Source organism: Hemicordylus capensis, chromosome 1, assembly GCF_027244095.1.
Source record: "Hemicordylus capensis ecotype Gifberg chromosome 1, rHemCap1.1.pri, whole genome shotgun sequence".
Taxonomy (NCBI): Eukaryota; Metazoa; Chordata; class Lepidosauria; order Squamata; family Cordylidae; genus Hemicordylus; species Hemicordylus capensis.
In genome coordinates, this window is record NC_069657.1 from 189,362,581 (window position 1) to 189,382,323 (window position 19,743).

Sequence of the window (19,743 nt, forward strand, 5' to 3'; positions counted from 1 at the left end):
AGGAAACCAGGAAACCTTTGAGCTAAGCATCTGATTTTTTTTAAACTGTATGCTATATGTCTTCAAGAAAGGCTGCCAACTGTTCCTTTGCCCGTCCCACCAATTTGCAGGAAATTAAAACCATTTGTGTGAGGAGTGAATACAAAAAATGAAGCTATGCATGAGATGCCCCACTAAAAAGGACATTCAAAGCAAAACATCTAGCCACTGTAATACACAGAATACATCATCATTCCATCATTCTCCCAAAGAGCTCAGGACAGTGTACAACAACCCTTTGAAGTAGATTAGGATGAGAAATAATGAGGCTCTTCTCACGATCAGCGAGAAGAGCCTGGGGAGGGTTAGCGAGGAGAGCGGGATTAGCCCGAACTGGCCACCCACACAACTGCCGGCTCCATTACAGAGCCGGCTCCGTTACGCACAGGGCATGCTGGAGAGACCCCCAGGCCAGGAGGCTGCTTTTCAGCCTCCCGGTTGGGGGTCTACTTGTGAGTTGCTGCGGCGCGGAGCCATGCTGCAGAAACTCATGATCATAGAGTCCAGGTTAGCGGAGCACTTGCTCCGCTAACCTGGGCTTGGGTGGGGGGTACTTTAGCGGGTTAACTGCTTGGAGGCCACCAGGCTCTCCTGCAAGCCCGCTGGTTCTCACAGTCAGGTGAAATTGGGCTAGGCTCCTCTAGCCTGATTTTGCCTGATCGTGGGAATAGCCTCAATTACTGACCCGGGTCACCCAGTGAGTTTCATGGTTGAGATGGGCATTGAACCTGGGACTGTCCCTTGTCCTAATCCGACACACTGCTACATTATTAATGTTAATACTAATTTATACTATAATGTTTATAGCGATACTCAAGGTGATTTACAGCATTACAATATGAAATAACCAAATTTTGAAACCATCCAAAATAATATAAAACTAGTAGCAGCAAGACAGCACCAGACTAAAACCAATTTAAAATGGCAACATTCTGAAAAGGACTACAAAAATCAAATTCTTCGCACTGCCCAGCTAGATGCAGGTAGTGAATGGGCCAGACAAGCCTCTCTTGAAGGTGGCAAATCTACATTCTGGGCATCACAAAAATACCCTTTCTTGTGACCACATCTCTGACAGCAGGGGGATATGAAAAAGGCCTCAGAAGTGGGATGGAGCTACTGGGAAGGATTGTAAAATGTTTTGTACTGTATTTGTAATGTTTTGTTTGTGTTGTAATTTGTTTGTTGTGCTTTATTTGTTTTTATTGGATGCTTTTAATGTGTTATGATCCACTCAAGGTAACAATTTGTTATGGAGAGGCTAACAAAAAGTTCTATTCTATTCGATTCTATTCTATTATTAAATTGGAAGAGGCAATTCTTCAGATACTCTGGTTCCAGTAGGTTTAGGGGGCAATTCACACGATTGTCCCAGGTGAGCAGGGAGGGTGTAGGGGGAAGGCCTGGGGCACACCTGGCAAGGTTAGGCTGGTCGTGAGAACACTCTCATGGGCTTTACTTTTTCACCTAGTCAGAACCAGCACCTTGAACTGAACTCAGGAATAAACTGGAAACCAATGATACTGGTAAATGATTGGCATAATGCAGTTTGATTTGTTTCCAGACTGCCTTCAAAAGGCAACCCCATATAAAATACATTACAATAATCCAGTCTGGAAGTGTCTAGAGCATGAGTGGCTGTGGCTAGTTTTGAGTTCTCTGGAAAAGGGTGTAGCTGGTGTACCAGCTAAAGTTGGTAAAAGGCACTTCTGGCCACCAATTCCACATGGGCATCCAGGAGCAACCCCAAAACTTTGAATTTGCTGCTTCAGGCAGTGGGGGGGATGACAAGTCCATCCCAAAACTAGTTGCACATCTCTTCTGAAGAAATCAGATCCTCCCCAAAGAACCACATTTCCATCTTGCCTGAATTAAGTTTCAGCTTACTCACCATCATCCACTCCAGGACGACATTGGCTCAGAACCTCCATCACCAATGCTCTGCTGCTCTGGGTGCCCATACTTTCAGAACAGAGGTGGACAGCTAGAAAGGGAGAGCAATTTCTTGGCCATGACACCACCCCTGTGGCAGCAGCTCCCTAAGGAGTCTCACTTGGCACCTTTGTTGCTTTCTTTTAGGTACAAGGCTAAGGCTTGCCTGTGCCCCAGGCTCTTTAATGCTGTTCAGCATTTTAAGGCTTTTCTTCCTCTGAAATGCTGAATGTTTGACTGCTGTGAATATTTTCAGTGCTCTGGGGCTGCTGTTTTCTTACTGTTTTGAATTATTTTTCACTGCTGCTGTTTTTCTCTTTTGTTTTATTATTCATTTGATTGTCTTTTTATATTTTCTTTTGATTCTGTATTATCAAAGTATCTTTTGTTTATTTGTAAATCAAATAAATAACCAAAGATCAGATGACAGAAATGAGATAAAATTGGGTGTCATCCACCTAAAGGGATTTGTGGAGGTCAGATATCCAAGAGGGGCTTAGAGGAAACATTTTGCAGCAGCTTTAAACTTTTATAGAGGGCAGAACTTGGAAGATGATGCTGGCAGGGGGAGGTGCTATTCCACCTTGCTGCTGCCTTTGGAATATGGGGTTCTGCAGGTTCCATCTTGTTTCCCATGCTTTCTAACATCCACATGAAGCTGCTGGGAGAGGTCGTCTGGAGATTTTGGTGGAGGGGAGGGCATCATCCATATGCAGATGACACCAAACTCTGTCTCTTGTTTCCAATCACACTGATCCAGGAGATCAGCAGGGATACACACAGACAGGACACCAATTGCATGCTTAAAGTATCATCTAAAATGCTAAAAGCAAACCTTTCAAGTTGTAGAAGTGGTGTGCTTCCTATTTTAATGGGGGGAAATCAGTGTGCTTCATTTATCAGAAGTCTGGGGGACAGTGGTTGCATGCATTTTAGAGAGTGAGACAGGCCTTCATCCTGATGTAGTAGCCCCTGATGAGCATATGGAACTGCATCACTGCACTGAAGCAAATATCTGCTGAACCTGTGTAGAAACCTTTCCCCAAACATTTTTTTTAAAACTGCCCATTGAACTCTAGGTGTATGTTTTATGCTATGCTTCTGCCATGTACACAGACTCTCCAAAAGGTTTGGGGTTGCTAAGCACCATTTTAAAACAACACTAACAGGCAAAGGGGGGAAATGTTACAAATAGTGTGGATAACTAATAGCAATAACCTCAAACATCTTTATGTAATCTTAATAAGCATCGTTCCCACTCCTTGAACATTGATCCAATATTCCTGATTAAGCAAAGGTTAAGAATGCAATTGTAATCTCAAACAAGTCTATTATCGGAGTGGACTTTGATCCTACTTAGAGTCATGTGTTTGGTACAGCTTTTCAGATTTTTTTTTAAATGTCCAAAGATTTTACTCATGATTGTCAGAAATTAAAGTACTGAGCACAAATGTTGCAAAAGAGACACAGCATCTTGCCAAAAATCCCTGGTTCAGTGCCACTAAATCATGAGATAGTAGATTCCAAAATACACTAGCGCATGAACACACAGAGACCCTTTCTCTGGATGCATTTCACACATTACATATAGAAGTCCGGTTTTGCACACACGTGTGAACAGCTGGGATTGGGCCCAATCCCAGTGGCAACATAGCAGCAAACTCTCCTGTGAAGCCGCCCTCTAAAATGGGGTTAAGGGAACGAGCGCTTAATCATGTGGTGACCGATTAACACTGCAGGGAGCCCGGGGAGGGGAGGGGGGATCTCCAGAATGCACCGTGCACATGCGCATTGCACCCTGGTAGTTCCAGGGGCCGGGATGACACATCCTGGCCCCTAACCCTCCCTGTTGCCTGGCTGAGCGGGCAGTCGTCTGAGCAGTCATCAGACCAGTAGCACACACTGGATCATCTGCAGAGAAGGTGAGTATAATCCATCTTCCCCGCAGCCTGCTCTGGAGTGCTTCTCACTGGTCCTCAGAAGAGACTCACTGAAGCTATTCTCACGATCCCTGAAAAGCGGGCCAAGGGAGCTTAGCCCACTTTCCAGGGATTGTGGGAACCACCGGGCTTGCAGGTGAGCCTGGTGATCCCAAGGCAGCTAGCCCGCCTAATTACCACTCCCCTTAGAGGCGGTTAATGGAGTGAGCACTCTGCTAACCTCATCTTTTTGCTCGTGTGTTGCTGCGGCACGTGGCAACACATGAGTAGACCCCCAACCGGGAAGCTGCAAGCAGCCTCCCTGGCTTGGATGGTCTCTCCAGGATGCCCCGTGCACTTGCACGGGGCATCCTGGAGCTTACGGGGGCCATGCGGCCCCTGATCCCCACAGACCCCGCCGGCTCTGTGACGGAGCCAGCAGTCATGTTGGCAGCTGATCCAGCTGCCCATAGCGGCCGCTTGATCATCTGCAGGGAGAGTGGGCTAAGCCCACTTTCCCCGCAGAACCCCCTCTGGCACTTCACGCCGATAGTGTGAAGCGCCTAACTGTGTGCTACCTGGATTTGGGTGCTGTGTTTGTTCCCAATTTTTGATTGCGAGGAAGAAAGGTAAAAGGAAAAACTGGATAGAAGTGATTGAGGCTATTCACACAATGGGAGGAAATCAGGCTAGCGGAGGATAGCCCGATTTCCTCCCATCGTGTGAACGACCGGGCTCAGCTGCGAGCCTGGTGGTTCCTAAGCGGGTAGCCTGCCAAGGAACCCCTGCCCTTAAACCAAGTTTGCGGAGCGAGCACTCCACAAACCCAATCTCTTTACTCATGTGTTGCCGCAGTGTGGCAACTCAAGAGAAGACCCTCGACCGAGAGGCTGAAAAGCAGCCTCCCAGCTCGGGGGGGGGTGTCTCTCCAGCATGCCCTGCGCGCTCATGCAGGGGCATGCCGTGAGGCCCCCAAACTTCCTAGCCCCCGGTGGCTCCGTGATGGAGCCGGCAGTTGTGTGGGCAGCCGCTGTGGCCGCCCACAGCAGCCTGCTGCTCATCCGCGGGGAGAGCAGGCTAAGCCCTCTCTCCCCACAAACCCCCTAGAGGCTCTTCTCAGTATCGTGAGAAGAGCCTCACCGTGTGGAAGCAAGGTAGCAGGAAAAGCTACCAAAGTTTTCCTCCTCCCAGGGTTCCACACAACCGAAAATTGGGAGCACATGAAGCTCCCAAACCCAGGTAGAACACAGCTTTGATTGTGTGGATGACCTCATTGTGTTGTAGCTAATCATGTTTCCTTAATTAATACAAATGTATGATACCTATATTGGCTTACTGTTGGGGCTCACTGGTGGGAAAGATACTTTGGGTAACCACAACATCCGACTAATAACAGCACAATGAAACAACACTTGGAAAGGCATTGGGGCGCTTCTCACGATCAACAAAAATCACGCTAGCAAAGGCTAGCCCAATTTTTGTTGACTGTAAGAACCACCAGGCTCGTAGCCGAGCCTGGTGGTTCTTGAGCGGGTAACCCGCTCGAGAACCCCTGCTAAAAAGCAGGTTTGTGGAGCGAGCGCTCCAGCAAACCTGCTTTTTACGATCATGAGTAGCCATGGCGCGCCTTTGTGCCACGCCTACTCACAAGTAGACCCCTGGCTGGGAGGCAAAAACCCACCTCCCGGCTCCGGGGGTCTCCCCAGTATGCCCTGCATGCTCGCACAGGGCATACTGGGGCTTGCAGGGGCCACGCGGCCCCACTCCCCCCACTCCCCGCCGGCATCATGTGGGCGGCTGATCCAGCCACCCAGGGCTTCCTGCCCGTTCGTGAGCAGGGAGAGCGGGCTTAGCCCACTCTTCCCGCTCACCCGTAGAAACCAGGTCTCACTGATCGTGAGACCCGGTCCAGAGTGTAACAGTTTAAAAGTGAAAATACCTTATACTGAGTCAGCTCAGTATAATGTAATTCTGGTCTATCTAGCCCAGTATAATCAGCCCTGCCTGGAAGCAGCTTTCCAGGGTTGGAGGCAGACATCCCTTTGAGAGCCTTTTAGCTGGAGATGCCAAGGATTGCACCTGGTACCTCAGATAGCAACTAGGAGCCTTCTGCATATGTGGGGCTCTTCCTAACAGCCTACATGTTAAGAGTTGGCCTAGGTGCACTGTATAATAATTCCAAGGCTCGCTCCAGCTTGTACATGGAAAATATTTGCCTCACTCCATCTCAAAACTATGGCTGACAGACTAAGGGGCTATTCTTACGATCACAAAAATCGGGCTAGGAAAATCCTAGCCCAATTTTTGTGAGCGTAAGAACCACCGGGCTTGAAGCCAAGTCTGGTGGTTCAGGAGTGGCTAACCCGCTCCTGTAGCCTGCCCCTTAGCCCGGGTTTGCGGAGCGAGCACTCCACAAACCCGGGCTATTTGCTCGTGATTAGCCGCGGCACCGTGGCTACTCGTGAGTAGATCCCCGGCTGGGAGGCGAAAAGCCACCTCCCGGCTCGGGGTCTCTCCAGTATGCCCTGCACGCTCGCGCAGGGCATACTGGGGCTTCTGCGGGCCGTGCGGCCCCTGAGCTCCCCAGCCCCCGCCTGCTCCGTCTTAGAGCCAGCCATTGTGTGGGAGGCCGATCTGGCCACCCAGGCCTCCCTGCCCGCTCACAGCTTAAAACTGGGTCTTACTGATTGTGAGACCCGGTCCTAAATTTACTCAAGGAAGTCCCACTGAAATTAAAAGGACAAGTTAGGATGTCTATGTTTTTAAGAACATTTACTTGATCTGGCTCTTAGGTGAACTTCTAATTCATCTAGGAGGCCTCTTAACATGTGCTGAAGGCTCTCAGATTGCAAACAATGAGGTCATTCACAAAATCAAAAACTGAGTTCTAGCTGGGTTTGGGACCTGTGCGCGCGCTCAGTTTTCGGTTATGTGGAAGTAAAGTAGGAGGGAAACCTGGGTAGAAGAAGTGATTGCATGGAAGCAAGGTAGGAGGAAAAGCCGACTCCGTCATAGAGCCAGTGGGGGCTGGGGATTTGGGGGGCCATGCAGCCCCCAGAAGCTCCAGCATGCCCTGCATGAGCACGCAGGGCATGCTGGAGAGACTCCCGAGCCAGGAGGCTGCTTTTCAGCCTCCCGGTCAGGGGTCTCCTTGTGAGTTGCTGTGGAGCAGAGCCGCAAAGCAGGCAACTCACGGTTTTTTAAAAAAATGGGTTTGTGGAGCTCTCACTCTGCAAACCCAGTTTAAGGGAAGGGGTAGTTTGGCGGGTTAACCACCTGAAGGACACAGGGCTCATCTGCGAGCCCAGTGGTTATCATGATCCACCGAAATCAGGCTAAGCTCCCCTAACCCAATTTCGGTGGACCGTGTGAATAGCCTCATTGTGTCACAGCTAGTTTGTGAATGGTCAAGGTGTGTGAAATTATTGGGGCGTGCATAATCTTCTCTCTCTCACTTTCTCTCTCTCTTGCTTTCTGCAAATGCACTCTGGCCCAGATCTGTGGGTTTGTGATGAATGATCAAAAATATGTATGTATCCATTGAGGGTTGTGAAATCTTGGTGTTTTTGTCCCCCCTCCTTTTTTTCACCCAAATGCTCTCTGGCCCAGACCTGTGGGTTTGTGGTGAAATTTTCATATATGGAGATGATGCTTATTTTGCTGGTTGGTGCTTATTTTGCTGGAGGGGGGGGAATTGGAAGCTTATTAGGTCCAGGTTCCCAAATTACCTACCTGCACTTCTGACACAGCCTATTCTCTCTTAGCTAGCATTAAGTGTTCCATGCCTCTTGTGGAAGGGTTTCTGGGAGCCATCTTTTCCAAAGTTACTAACTACTGCCAACTAATAGATGATTAAAACTGCAAACTTACTTTTATTAGTCAACAAAGCTACAGGAACGGCTATAATTGTAATGAGAACTGCAACTGCAAGAAGCCCCAGTAGCCATTTCACTACAACCTGAAAACAAACAGACAAACAAACAGGTTAAAAGCATGTAGTACGCACAGACATCCTATACATTTCCATGTGCATATGACTATGATAACCAAGTGATGGCCTGTTGGCAAATCCTGCCCCACCACTCTACATGGGAACCTAAAAATCTGCCTTATACTGAGTCAGACCATTGGTCCATCTAGCCCAGTATTGTCTACACAGTCTGGCAGCAGCTTCTCCAAGGTTGCAGGCAGGAATCTCTCAGCCCTTTATTGGAGATGCCAAGAAGGGAACTTGGATGTATGCAGGCAAATCTCTCTCTATCTCTCTCTCTCTCAATGGGGCCATTCACATGATTAGCAAAAATCGGGCTAGGAGAGCCTAGCCCAATTTTTGCTATACATGAGAACCACCGGGCTCGGCTATGAGCCCGGTGGTTCCAGAGCGGGTAACCCACTCGGGAACCCCTGGTAAAAAACCAGGTTAGCATCGTGAGTAGCTGCAGCACGGCTTCGCGCTGTGCCTACTCATAAATAGACCCCCAGCCGGGAGGCTTAAAAGCAGCCTCCCCGCTCGGGAGTCTCCCCAGTATGCCCTGCACGCTTGCGCAGGGCATACTGGGGCTTATGGGGGCCACGTAGCCCCCGAACTTCCGAGCCCCTGCCGGCTCCGTCACGGAGCCGGCAATTGTGTGGGCAGCCAATCCGGCCACCCAGGGCTCCCTCCCCGCTCACCTTGCAGAACCGGGTTTCACGGATCGTGAGACTCGGCTCAATATCTATCTATCTATCTCGTCGTTCCAGGTTTGTCTAGCAGTGAGGCTATTCATACACATGTGCAAAACTGGGCTGTAGTGATCAGCCTCCACTCCCAAAGAGTTACCAGGGAGTGAACCCTTGTCTTGACTGACAAGCTGGTGAACTCCAGGGCAACCAATCAGTACACCAGATGAATGGGACCTAGAAAGCAGTTGCTGGGAATTCTGGGAACAAGAAGGGTGATCTGTGCTGAAGAAGCAGGTGTGGAAAGGCTTAGTTAGGGGCATGGAGTTTTTGCTCCCTGAAGTAATTGAATAAAACTTTTATTCAAAAGTCTTTTTTCCCCAAGCCTCTCAGAGTTGTTTTTTAACTCAAGAAAAAAGGGAGGGCAGAAAGGGGATTTCCCCAGTGCAAAAGCATCCTCAAGTGCTCAGCAGCTATCAGTTTTCTCATCACATGTAGGCCTACAGGTGGAAGGTTTTTGAACTTATCCAATAGCAAAATAAAGAGAGTTTCCCCTGGGAATCCCTCCCAAGTCCAGGGAGGTTCAATTGATAAGAGGGGTGGCAGCGGCAGCATTTTAATTCTGCCAGAAATATAGATTAGTTTTATGAGAAGCCCAGTCAGGCAGCTCGCCAGGGATGATTCGGCATTCCCCCTCCACAACGTGAGCTGCTCTGAGACAAAGGCTTTAATCTGTTACATGGGCTAAGGGAACCCAGCCCAGTTTTGCATGCACATGTGAACTGCCGGGATTGGGCCCAATCCTGGCAGCTATATGGCGGCAAACCCACCCAAATAGCCTCCCTTTAAAATGAGGTTAAGGGAGCGAGCACTCCCTTAATCTCATTTTTTTGTTTGTGTGTCAGCCATAGCAGCTTGCAGCTGTGGCTGCTACATTCAGTGTGGGGAGACCCAATAATGTACCGCACACTCACATGATGCATTATCGGAGCTTTGGGGGATGCGGGGGGGGGATACCTGACAGCACATCCCGGCTCCCAGACTCCAGAAACTACAGTGTAAGCCACCGCTCGTCTGGGCAGGTGATCCGCCCACCCAGGGAAGGAATGTCTGCAGGCAAGGTAAGTTAAACCTGCCTTCCCCACAGACCACCCCGGAGCTCTTCTAGCTGATTGTGAGAAGAGCTCCAGTATCTCTAGCAAAATAGGCAATGCACCAGTCCGAGGCATCATGTCTTAACTAGTCTAAGACAGCTGTTAATCTTAAAGCAGTGGAGCTGCACTGGAAACGTTCTCAATGAACTCAGTTCAATCCAAACCTACCTTTCCTCTCCTTTTTACAGGGTAAAGCTCTAAAATGTTTCTACAGGTCCATACAACAAGCTAGCTGATGGGTTGGTTCCCATATGACCACCCAGAAACATTCCCCACCCATTCACTTTGAAGTGAATGCTCCCTGTTTTTAATTAACCAGATAACAAATGAAAAGATCAAATGAATATAAACACATATGGCACTTTTTTAAAAAAGTGGACAGTCCACATGATATGCGGGGTGGAGAGAAAGACTAATGGCTTGATTTACTGTTGTGTACATCAATGGTGTCACCTTAAGTGGCACAGCGGGGAAATGCTTGACTGACAAGCAGAAGGTTGCCGGTTCGAATCCCCACTGGTATGTTTCCCAGACCTATAGCAGGCAGCAGCAATATAGGAAGAGGCTGAAAGGCATCATCTCACACTGCATGGGAGAAGGCACTAGTCAACCCCTCCAGTATTCTACCAAAAGAAAACCACAGGGCTCTGTGGGCGCCAGGAGTCGAAATCGACTAGACAGCACACTTTACCTTTACATCAATGGCTTCATTTGCTGTTGTGTTGTGTTTCAAACTGTAAAGCTGGGGAGAAGCTGGACGTGTATCAAACTGAAGAATTTGCAGCAAGGTCAAAATGGGATAGGGCTTGACCCACTAGCAAATCGAGGTGTTGATCACACATTTCACGAACTGTGGTTGACAAATGTAAACATCCATGGATTTGACCACTATAAAGCAACTACAGTCCAAGGAGTGGAAATCAGTACAACCCGCATGGGAAATCACTTAACACACAAACAGTTCCACACAAGATGCTGCATTACAAGCAGCCACCACCTACACTACACATGTCGATCAGGGCTTGTGTCTTGCCAGATGGGAATGTTTCTTTGTTGAAACTGAATGCTGACACTTAAGTTCAGAACACCCCAACATTTGCTTCACTCACCAGTCTTGATAAGGGATTTATTTCTAAGGGGACCTAGAACTTTGCCTTGGTTCTAGGCCCTGAGCAGTGTACCCCACAATTCTTTCCGTCTGTGCACAGAATGGGTTTTGTTCTGGGTGGCTGCATCAAAGCAGTGTGTTTGCACGTGCGTTCAGAATGGGACTTTCTCAGAGGCGGATTAACATAGTAGCAAATGTAGCATTTGCTATGGGCCCTGCATTTCTGAGGGCCCCGCACGCCCGACTTCCAACTGGGAATTAAAGTTAAAACTTTACTTGTCTTATTTGGTCCATGTTAGATCAAGTATCCCTTTTCTGCGAAATGTGCGTTTTAAGAGAAGGCCCAGCGCAGCATCTGTCCAGAGGCTGTTGCTGGTGCCTACCACATTTTTCTTTTTTGAGTGTGAGCCCTTTGGAGACAGAGAATCATCTATCCACTCTTTATTTTTCTATGTAAACCACTTTGAGAATTTTAATGGGGGAGACGGTATATAAATGTTCACTGTTGTTGTAGTAAGTGTGAGTTTGTGGCTTGGACTCCCATACTCCAAAATATAGCAAATGAAAAAAACGAATTACTTTACTATGCAAGTAAATAATTTACGTTTTAATATTTATGTGCATTTGTTTTTTTGACATTTAGGGCCCCTTTATAACATATGCTACAGGTCCCACACTAGCTTAATCTGGCCCTGGACTTTCTTGATTCAACCTGAGCGGGATCTGAAATTAACTGAGCGGACATCAAAAAACTTGTGGGTGTGCACACTTGTACACGCCTTAGAGGGAACACTGTCCCTGAGTAATGGAAAACTACCCAGAGTGCTTTCCAGGAGGCAACTTAAAATTGTGTATAGGCTTGGTGTGCGTTCAGACGATTTAGGTGTTGACACAGTCTTGCATATGGAGCCACATATGCACAGCCACAGCCTGCATTCGGATCTTATCTTGACATTTCAGGTTTAAAGTGTTGTATATGTGTTACAAAATAGTAGATGGTTGGTTTTTTTAAGTTTTGAGAACAGTTTGCAGGCTTGCTGGGTTTGCTCAGAAGTAAACGTTTTATTTCAGGGCTTCTTCCCAGATAAGACTGCATAGCATTGCAACTGTAGAAGTGTGGCTTGCACAGAGGCAGACTATGGGGCGATTCTCACAACCAACAAAAATCAGGCTAGGAGAGCCTAGCCCGATTTTTGTTGGTCGTAAGAACCATCGGGCTCGCATCCGAGCCCGGTGGTTCTGGAGCGGCAAACCCGCTCTGGAACCCCTACTAAAAAGCAGGTTTACGGAGTGAGCGCTCCAGCAAACCTGCTTTTTAGGCTCGTGAGTAGCCGTGGCATGGCTTCACGCTGCACCTACTCACAAGTAGACCAGGCCAGGAGGCAAAAAGCTGCCTCCCAGATCCAGGGGTCTCCCCAATATGCCCTGCACGCTTGCGCAGGGCATACTGCGGCTTGTGGGGGCCGCGCGGCCCCCGCTCCCCCCACCCCCCACCGGCTCCGTCACGTGGCCGGCCATCGTGTGGGCGGCCAATCCGGCCGCCCAGGGCTCCCTGCCCGCTTGTCTGTGGGGAGAGCGGGCTTAGCCCGCTCTTCCCGCTCACCAGTAAAAACCGGGTGTCACTGATCGTGAGACCCAGTCCTATATTTCGCCTTAAAAAAAATTTTTTTTTTTTGCAAGAGCCCCATGCTCTTGTGTAAATCGCAGGTCAGGGCCACAGGAAGGGCAGCCACCAATTAAGGACAGCCAACGATTTCAACCTGCCACACATTATAAGGGTCAGAAGGTGCTGCTTGCTGGCCCAGTGACCATGTTAGCTGCCGTGCGCTAAGCTTGGTTGGAAAACACGCTAGCAGCAAACCCCTCCTGAGCCTTCTGGAAGCTGGTGTCAATGCGCAAATTCGAGGGTGTGGGGGGAGGGAGGAGGGGAGGGAAATCCGCCAGTCACCAGCCCCTCCTCCTCTTCTCTCTCTCTTTCCTGGGAGGAAGTGATGTAAAATCTGGTGACGGCTTCAAAACATTAGGGTTAGCCCTGGGATTTTATACCATTCTCCCCCGCACAATCTGGAAAGCACCATGGAGTTCTGTGTCACTCAGAGTTCTCCTGGAATAGCTGTACAATACCTAACTCAAGAGGCATTAAAGATGTATAAAACCAGTTAAGGCAGCTTATTGTTTCTCATGGAATAGCATGAGAACTAATACAAATGGATTACCAACAGGATTCAGGCCCACAGGCCCTGCCAAAAACAACCATAATCCTGATCACTGTCCAAGTATTTAATTTACTCTGTCATCAAGGAAGTGTAGGCTATTGAATGTGATTTTTCTTTTACATAACTAGCGTAAATGTTGACCCTAAACAGTCATGTTGCAAATACAGTTTTCTGACTGTATTTTTTTCACATATAATTTATATAATGTAATTTATCACAAAAGCAATTCGTTCCAGTGGGCATGCGTGCAAGAGCTGCAAGAATTATAAATCTTCTCTTGCAACCAGTCTACAAGACACATGAATCCCACTGATGGTTTGTGAGTCACTTAAGACACACTAGAGCTTCCATGTACCTCTTATTTTTTATTTGGACAGTCTTATTCAAGAGAATGAATGCTTTCTCACATTATTATTATTATTTATACATCACCACTTTTCAACAAAAAGTAAACCTTCTCAAGGCAAGTTACACAATATCCATAAGCATAACACCACAATCCCGCACAGAGTTTGGCATGCTTAAAGCCACCGAAAATGGGCTCAGACTTCACATCTGTATATACTGTGAAACTTATTTGGCTACAATGTAGTTTCAGATTTGAATCTGTGTTATACAACACACTAGCAATATTTCAGTAAAATAGATAGATAGATAGATAGATAGATAGATAGATAGATAGATAGATAGACAGTCAGTATTACGCCTCTCAGTAAAAATGGCTGGGGACAGAGGATCACTATTACCTCCATGACCTGCCAGTTGGCTTCCCAAAGACATCTGGCAAGCTGATTTAGACTGTTGGACCAGATGGCCCATCCACCAGGATTCAGATGTTCACAGCACAATGTTCACAGGGAATAAACAGCACAAGAAAGACTTTAAAGCCAAATTTAGGTTTCCCTCCCCATGAAAACCAGCTAATTTTGATGACAACATGTTGATGACAGCATACCCCGATGCACTGATCTAATGGCTAATTGTTGAGACAGACATGCACTAGGCTCAAGTCTGAGCCCAGTCCTCCTACCTATGTGGAGATGAGGCCGCCTATGGTTATTGTGTGGCTAGAGAAACACTGTGCACATGCTCAGAGGCACTTCCGTTGTGCTATTCTGCCACATATACCGAGTTGGAGAGCTGACACTGAACACAGGATGTACGTCTGAGCCGCACGTTCAACCGTGTGTTTTCTTTGGCACCAAGAAGGCTGACGGTGAGGCGTTTGTCAACATGGCATGCCAGTGAAAAATGCGCGAGATACAGAAACAGCCTCAAACCCCTTTGCTCATGTGCAAAGTAATGCTCGGCGACACAGGGCTGCAAAAGTATGCAGCATTCCTTGCACGTGAAGCATGGAAGCCCTGGCGGCAGCAGCAGCAGCACCTCCGGGCTGCCAAGGCAAGCCCTCCGTGCCAAAGAAGAGGGAAAGCTCCCCCGGGCGCAATTCACTTACAGACTTCATTGCCGGAGGCTCCTGCGAGTCTGTGGCTTCCAGGGAACCGAAACCTGGTCGAGGAAGAATCAGCAGGCGGACTTCGGCACGGGACGCCCCTAAGTTCTCTGTCAGGCGCGCCCAGTTAACCATTAGCGAGGTTCCAGTCGGAGCGGCGGCAAAGTCCTCGGGGTTACAGCCCCTTCTTCACAGTTCGGGGGAGCCACGGAGAGGGGGAGTGGCGGCGCCCAGAGACACCGGAGAGTAGGAGCGAGGGAGGAGTCGCGAGGAGAGTGTGTGAGGGTGTCAGGAAGCGTGAAAAGGCGGGGAGAGCGGTGTGGGGCTCGGGCGCAGTGCCGGTGCCAGTGCAGCCCGTCAATGGAGAGGGAATGCCCAGTGCTGGGCCGCAGCCGCGGCTCACTCAAGCGGCGTGTGTCCGGGAAAGGGCACCCTGCGCGCAGTGGAAGCGTCTTGAAGGAGTGTAGGCGGGTGCCTGCCGCTTCAACCGGTGGAACTTGTGTTTGGCAAGGGAGGGAACTAGGGCTGCCTGTGGCGCGCGCGGGTGAAGTGGCCAGGCCAGGTCTCCACCCACGCGCTCCCAGGTAAGGAATAGGCTCCCGCTCTCAGTTCCCAGAAAGAGATGCCGCGGCGTCAGGCCTGCCTGTTTGGGTGGCGTTTGGAGGCTGAGGTTTAAGCCAGAAAGGTGTGGGTGCTCTTGTTTGTTTGTTTGTAAACCCATTGACTTTTTCAATGCACTCCTTAACTCCCGGCAGAAAGGAACTCCACTGAGTCCAGCCCTGGAGAGCTTAGGTTTGCACAGTCTCCGATGGAATGGTAACGTTTTGCTGATTTCTGCGTTGTCCCCAACCCCGAAGTGGGTATCTGCTGTACAAACTCTGCTTCTTCATCCAGGGCTTTGGAAACTTGGGTCTCCAAGTGTTGTTTGACTTCAGCTCCCATCATCATTCCCACAATCCCCCGTTGTGGCTGGAGTTCATGATGGGAGTTCTAGTAGTACAACAGAACTCAAAGGACCCAAACTTGAGAACCCTGTTAGAGCAGGGATGTGGGCAGATTGCAAGCTAGCAGATCTGCTTTCTTTACTAGACCTTCAAGGCAGATGGGAAATGGTGGCTCAGGGTACATTGCAATAACCTGCAAGCTGCAGATAGAAGGAGAAATCTGAATTACTAGAAGTCTGAGGGTCTAAGGCAAAATTCTAAAGCTGCTTGCTGAGCTGAAAAGATCAATTCAAAAGCAAGCAAGCAATCCTCATATCTTAAAGGTGAGGAACATGGAAGTTGAAAGATTAGAGACAAGCACAAGGCCAGCTATGATAGGCTGTTGTTGTTTTTTACTTGAAATTTTAAGGAACAGCAAGTTGTATCTGCAGTCTTTAAGCATAAAGTCCCATTTTATAGCTAAGGAACGCTGAGGTTCAAAGATACACAACTTGCCCATGGATCCTAGGACTACAGCCTTTTGTTGTTGTTAAACAACAACTCTGAGGGAGGGCAAGATGCCTCCTTGTCTTAAGGAAGCAATCATTAGACTGCTTCTGAAGAAGCCTGCCTTGGATTCCTCTAAGTTAAATAATTACAGGCCTGTCTCCAACCTTCCATGCTTGGGCAAGGTGAGTGAGAAGGTGGTGGCCTGTCAGCTCCAGGCAGTCTTGGATGAAACTTATTATCTAGGCCCATTTCAAACTGGCTTTCCGGAGGGCTATGGGGTGGAGACTGCCTTGGTCGGCCTGATGGATGATTTCCAGTTGGGAATTGACAGTGGAAGTGTGACTTTGTTGGTCCTTTTGGATCTCTCAGTGCCTTTTGATACTATTGACCATAGTATCCTTCTGGAACGTCTGAGGGGGTTGGTGGTGGGAGGCACTGCTTTGCGGTGGTTCCACTCCTACCTCACGGGCAGATTCCAGATGGTGTCCCTTGGAGACTGTTGTTATTCAAAATCTGAACTTTCCTATGGTGCTCCTCAGGGCTCCATATTGTCTCCAATGTTGTTTAACGTCTACATAAAACTGCTGGGAGAGATCATCAGGAGATTTGGTGCAGGGTATCATCAATATGCTGATGATACCCAAATCTATTTCTCCATGTCAGCATCATCAGGAGAAGGCATATCCTCCCTAAATGGTTCAGAACATGGCAGCCAGGTTTGTCTCTGCATCATCTAGAAATCATCTAGGAGAGACCATAGGACAGAGGAAGTGTGACTCTGTTGGTCCTTTTGGACCTCTCAGCGGCTTTCAATACTATCGACCATAGTATCTTTCTGGAGCGTCTGAGGGGGTTGGGAGTTGGAGGCATTGCTTTGTGATGTTCAAAATCTGAACTTTTGTATGGTGTCCCTCAGGGCTCTATATTGTCAGATAAGACGGAGGCACTCATTGTGCGGGGTCGGAACTTGAGAGACGATTTTGATCTGCCTGTTCTGGATGGGGTTACACTTCCCCAGAAGGAACAGGTATATAGTCTAGGGGTGCTTCTGGATCCAAGCCTCTCTCTGATGTCCCAGGTTGAGGCAGTGGCCAGAAGTGCCTTCTATCAGCTTTGGCTCAAACACCAGCTGTGTCAGTTTCTTGAGGTGAATGACCTCAAAACAGTGGTACATCTGCTGATAACCTCCAGACTGGATTATTGCAATGCGCTCTATGTGGGCTGCCCTTGTATGTGGTCTGGAAACTACAGTTGGTCTAGAATGTGGCAGCCAGATTGGTCTCTAGGTCATCTCGGAGAGACTATATCACTCCTGTATTCAAGGAGCTACACTGGCTGCCAATTTGTTTCCGGGCGAAATACAAGGGGGCTATTCTTACGATCACAAAAATCGGGCTAAGAAAATCCTAGCCCAATTTTTATGATCGTAAGAACCACCGGGCTCGCAGCTGAGCCCGGGGGTTCTGGAGTGGCTAACCCGCTCCTGTAGCCCACCCCTTAGCCCGGGTTTGCGGAGCAAGCGCTCCGCAAACCCGGGCTATCTGCTCGTGAGTAACCGCGGTGCAGCTCCGCGCCATGGCTTCTCACGAGTAGACCCCCGGCCAGGAGGCTTAAAAGCAGCCTCCCGGCTCGGAGGTCTCCCCAGTATGCCCTGTGCGCTTGCGCAGGGCATACTGGGGCTTCCGGGGGCCACGCAGCTCCCCAGCCCCCACCGGCTCCATCTCGGGGCTGGCCATCGTGTGGGTGGCCAATCTGGCCGCCCAGGGCTCCCTGCCTGCTCATGAGCGGGGAGAGCGGGTTTAGCCCGCTCTTCCCGCTCACCCATTAAAACCGGGTCTCACTGATCGTAAGACCCGGTCCAAGGTGTTGGTTATAACCTACAAAGCCCTAAACAGCTCAGGCCCTGAGTATTTAAGAGAACATCTTCTTCGTCATGAACCCCACTGCCCACTGAGATCAGCTGGAGAGGTACGTCTGCATTTGCCACTGGCTCGTCTGGTGGCCACTCAGGGATGGGCCTTCTCCGCTGCTTCCCCAAGGCTTTGGAATGCGCTCCCAAGTGAAATAAGAGCCTCCCCATCTCTGACAGCTTTTAAAAAGTCTTTAAAGATGTATCTGTTCACCCAGGCTTTTAATTAATATTGTTTTAATGGTTTTAATGCTGTTTTAAAATATTCTTTTAAAAATCTTAAATTGTTGTAATGTTTTAAACTTTTAATTTTTGTTTTAATTAATGTTTTATTTTCTGTTTCTATTTTGTTGTAAACTGCCCAGTGACGTAAGTTTTGGGCGGTATAAAAATATGTAAGTAAGTAAATAAATAAATAAATATTACTTCTGACTTGAAGGAATTGCACAAGGTGCTGGTCATTACCTATTAAGCCCTGAACAGCTTAGGCCCTGGGTATTTAAGAAAACGTCTTCTTTGCCATGAGCCCCACTGCCTGCTAAGATCATCTGGAGACGTTCGTCTGAGCTGCCACCAACTCATCTGCTCTCTGTTGCAGCCCCTGGACTTTGGAATGCACTTCCTGTTGAAATAAGAGCCTCCCCATCTCTGGCAACTTTTAAAAAGGCACTGAAGGCACATTTATTCACCCAGGCTTTTAATTAGATTTATGGTTTTAAATCATTTTAATACTGAGTTTTATATGTTTTTAATCTTTTAAATGATTTTAATTGTTAATTGATTTAATGTTTAAATGATTTTAATTGTTAATTGATTTAATGTTTTAAATGATTTTAATTGTTAACTGCCCAGAGATGCAAGTTTTGGGCGATATAGAAATATTTCAAATAAAAAAGTAAACATACAAACAAACAAACAATGAGGAGTCAGAAACACTTGCTGATCTATAGCAAATCACCCAGAAAACTACCAGGAAATCCCAAGCTACCTTCTGCTCATCCCCAGCCTAAGGACAGGGAGCGCTGTGGTTCAGAGGTGAACAGAGAACACTCTGATGTTCTCAGAGCCACTTTACTGTGAACATCCTGGGACTCAGTCGTTCTGGTACAGTATTCCAACAGACACCAAATAACATCTGGTCAACCTACATCGTATCTCTGCTATTTACTACTCTCAAACTGTGTGGCTAGATGCTGGGTCTTTGTGAGCATGTAGATTGCCTAGGGAGGGATGTCATTTGGAGTTTTATCATGCTATGGGAACAGTCAGGAAAATAATCATGGACTTATGGTGGGAAGCTCACTGAGGGGAGAAACATCAACTCGATGTACCATGGTAATGAATAGGGCAACTTGTGTGTTTGGAGATAGTAGGATTTTATTCATTCATTCATTCATTACATATGTACACTGCCCCAAACTTTCGTCTCTGGGCAGTTAACAATAGTATAAAACAAGTTAAAATACATACAAAAACCTAAAACAACTCAACAATTTAAAAATCAACCATGAATTAAAATCTTAAAATTTAAAGAACAGAAAAAGCTTGGGTGAAGAGGTGGGTTTTCAAATGTAGTAGTAATAATAATAAATAAATAAACAAACAAACTTTGAGGCTATTCACACACCCATGCAAAACCAGGCTAAGGAGCCCAGCCTGGTTTTGCACGCACACGTGAACTGCCAAAATCAGGCCGATCCCGGCAGCTCCACCGTGGCAAATCCACCTAAATAGCCACCCTACAAAATGAGGTTAAGGGAGTGAGAGCTCCCTTAACCTCATCTTTTTGCTCATGTGTCAGCCGCGGCTGCCATACTGTGGGGAGCCCGCAGAAGGGGGAGCCCCATGATGAATCACGCACTCATGCAGTACATCATGGTATTTCCAGGGGCCAGGGCAACACATCCCGCTGCCTTGGCAT

At 48.0% G+C, this 19,743-nt stretch overlaps 1 protein-coding gene across 3 annotated transcripts in view; it reads right to left on the reverse strand.

The window, feature by feature from the left end:
* Positions 1-14,873, reverse strand: part of DPP4 (dipeptidyl peptidase 4) — a 100,137-nt gene extending 85,264 nt beyond the window's left edge. For all 3 annotated transcript variants that reach the window (XR_008313485.1, XR_008313484.1, XM_053284918.1), the window contains exons 1-2: positions 14,484-14,873; positions 7,761-7,848 (exon numbers count right to left, since the gene is read on the reverse strand). Coding sequence is in view for 1 of the 3 variants with exons in the window: in XM_053284918.1 (XP_053140893.1) it covers positions 7,761-7,848; positions 14,484-14,615 (220 nt within the window). In the remaining 2 variants the exon portion in view is untranslated. The remainder of the gene's footprint in view (positions 1-7,760; positions 7,849-14,483) is intronic.
* Positions 14,874-19,743: the final 4,870 nt, after the last annotated feature.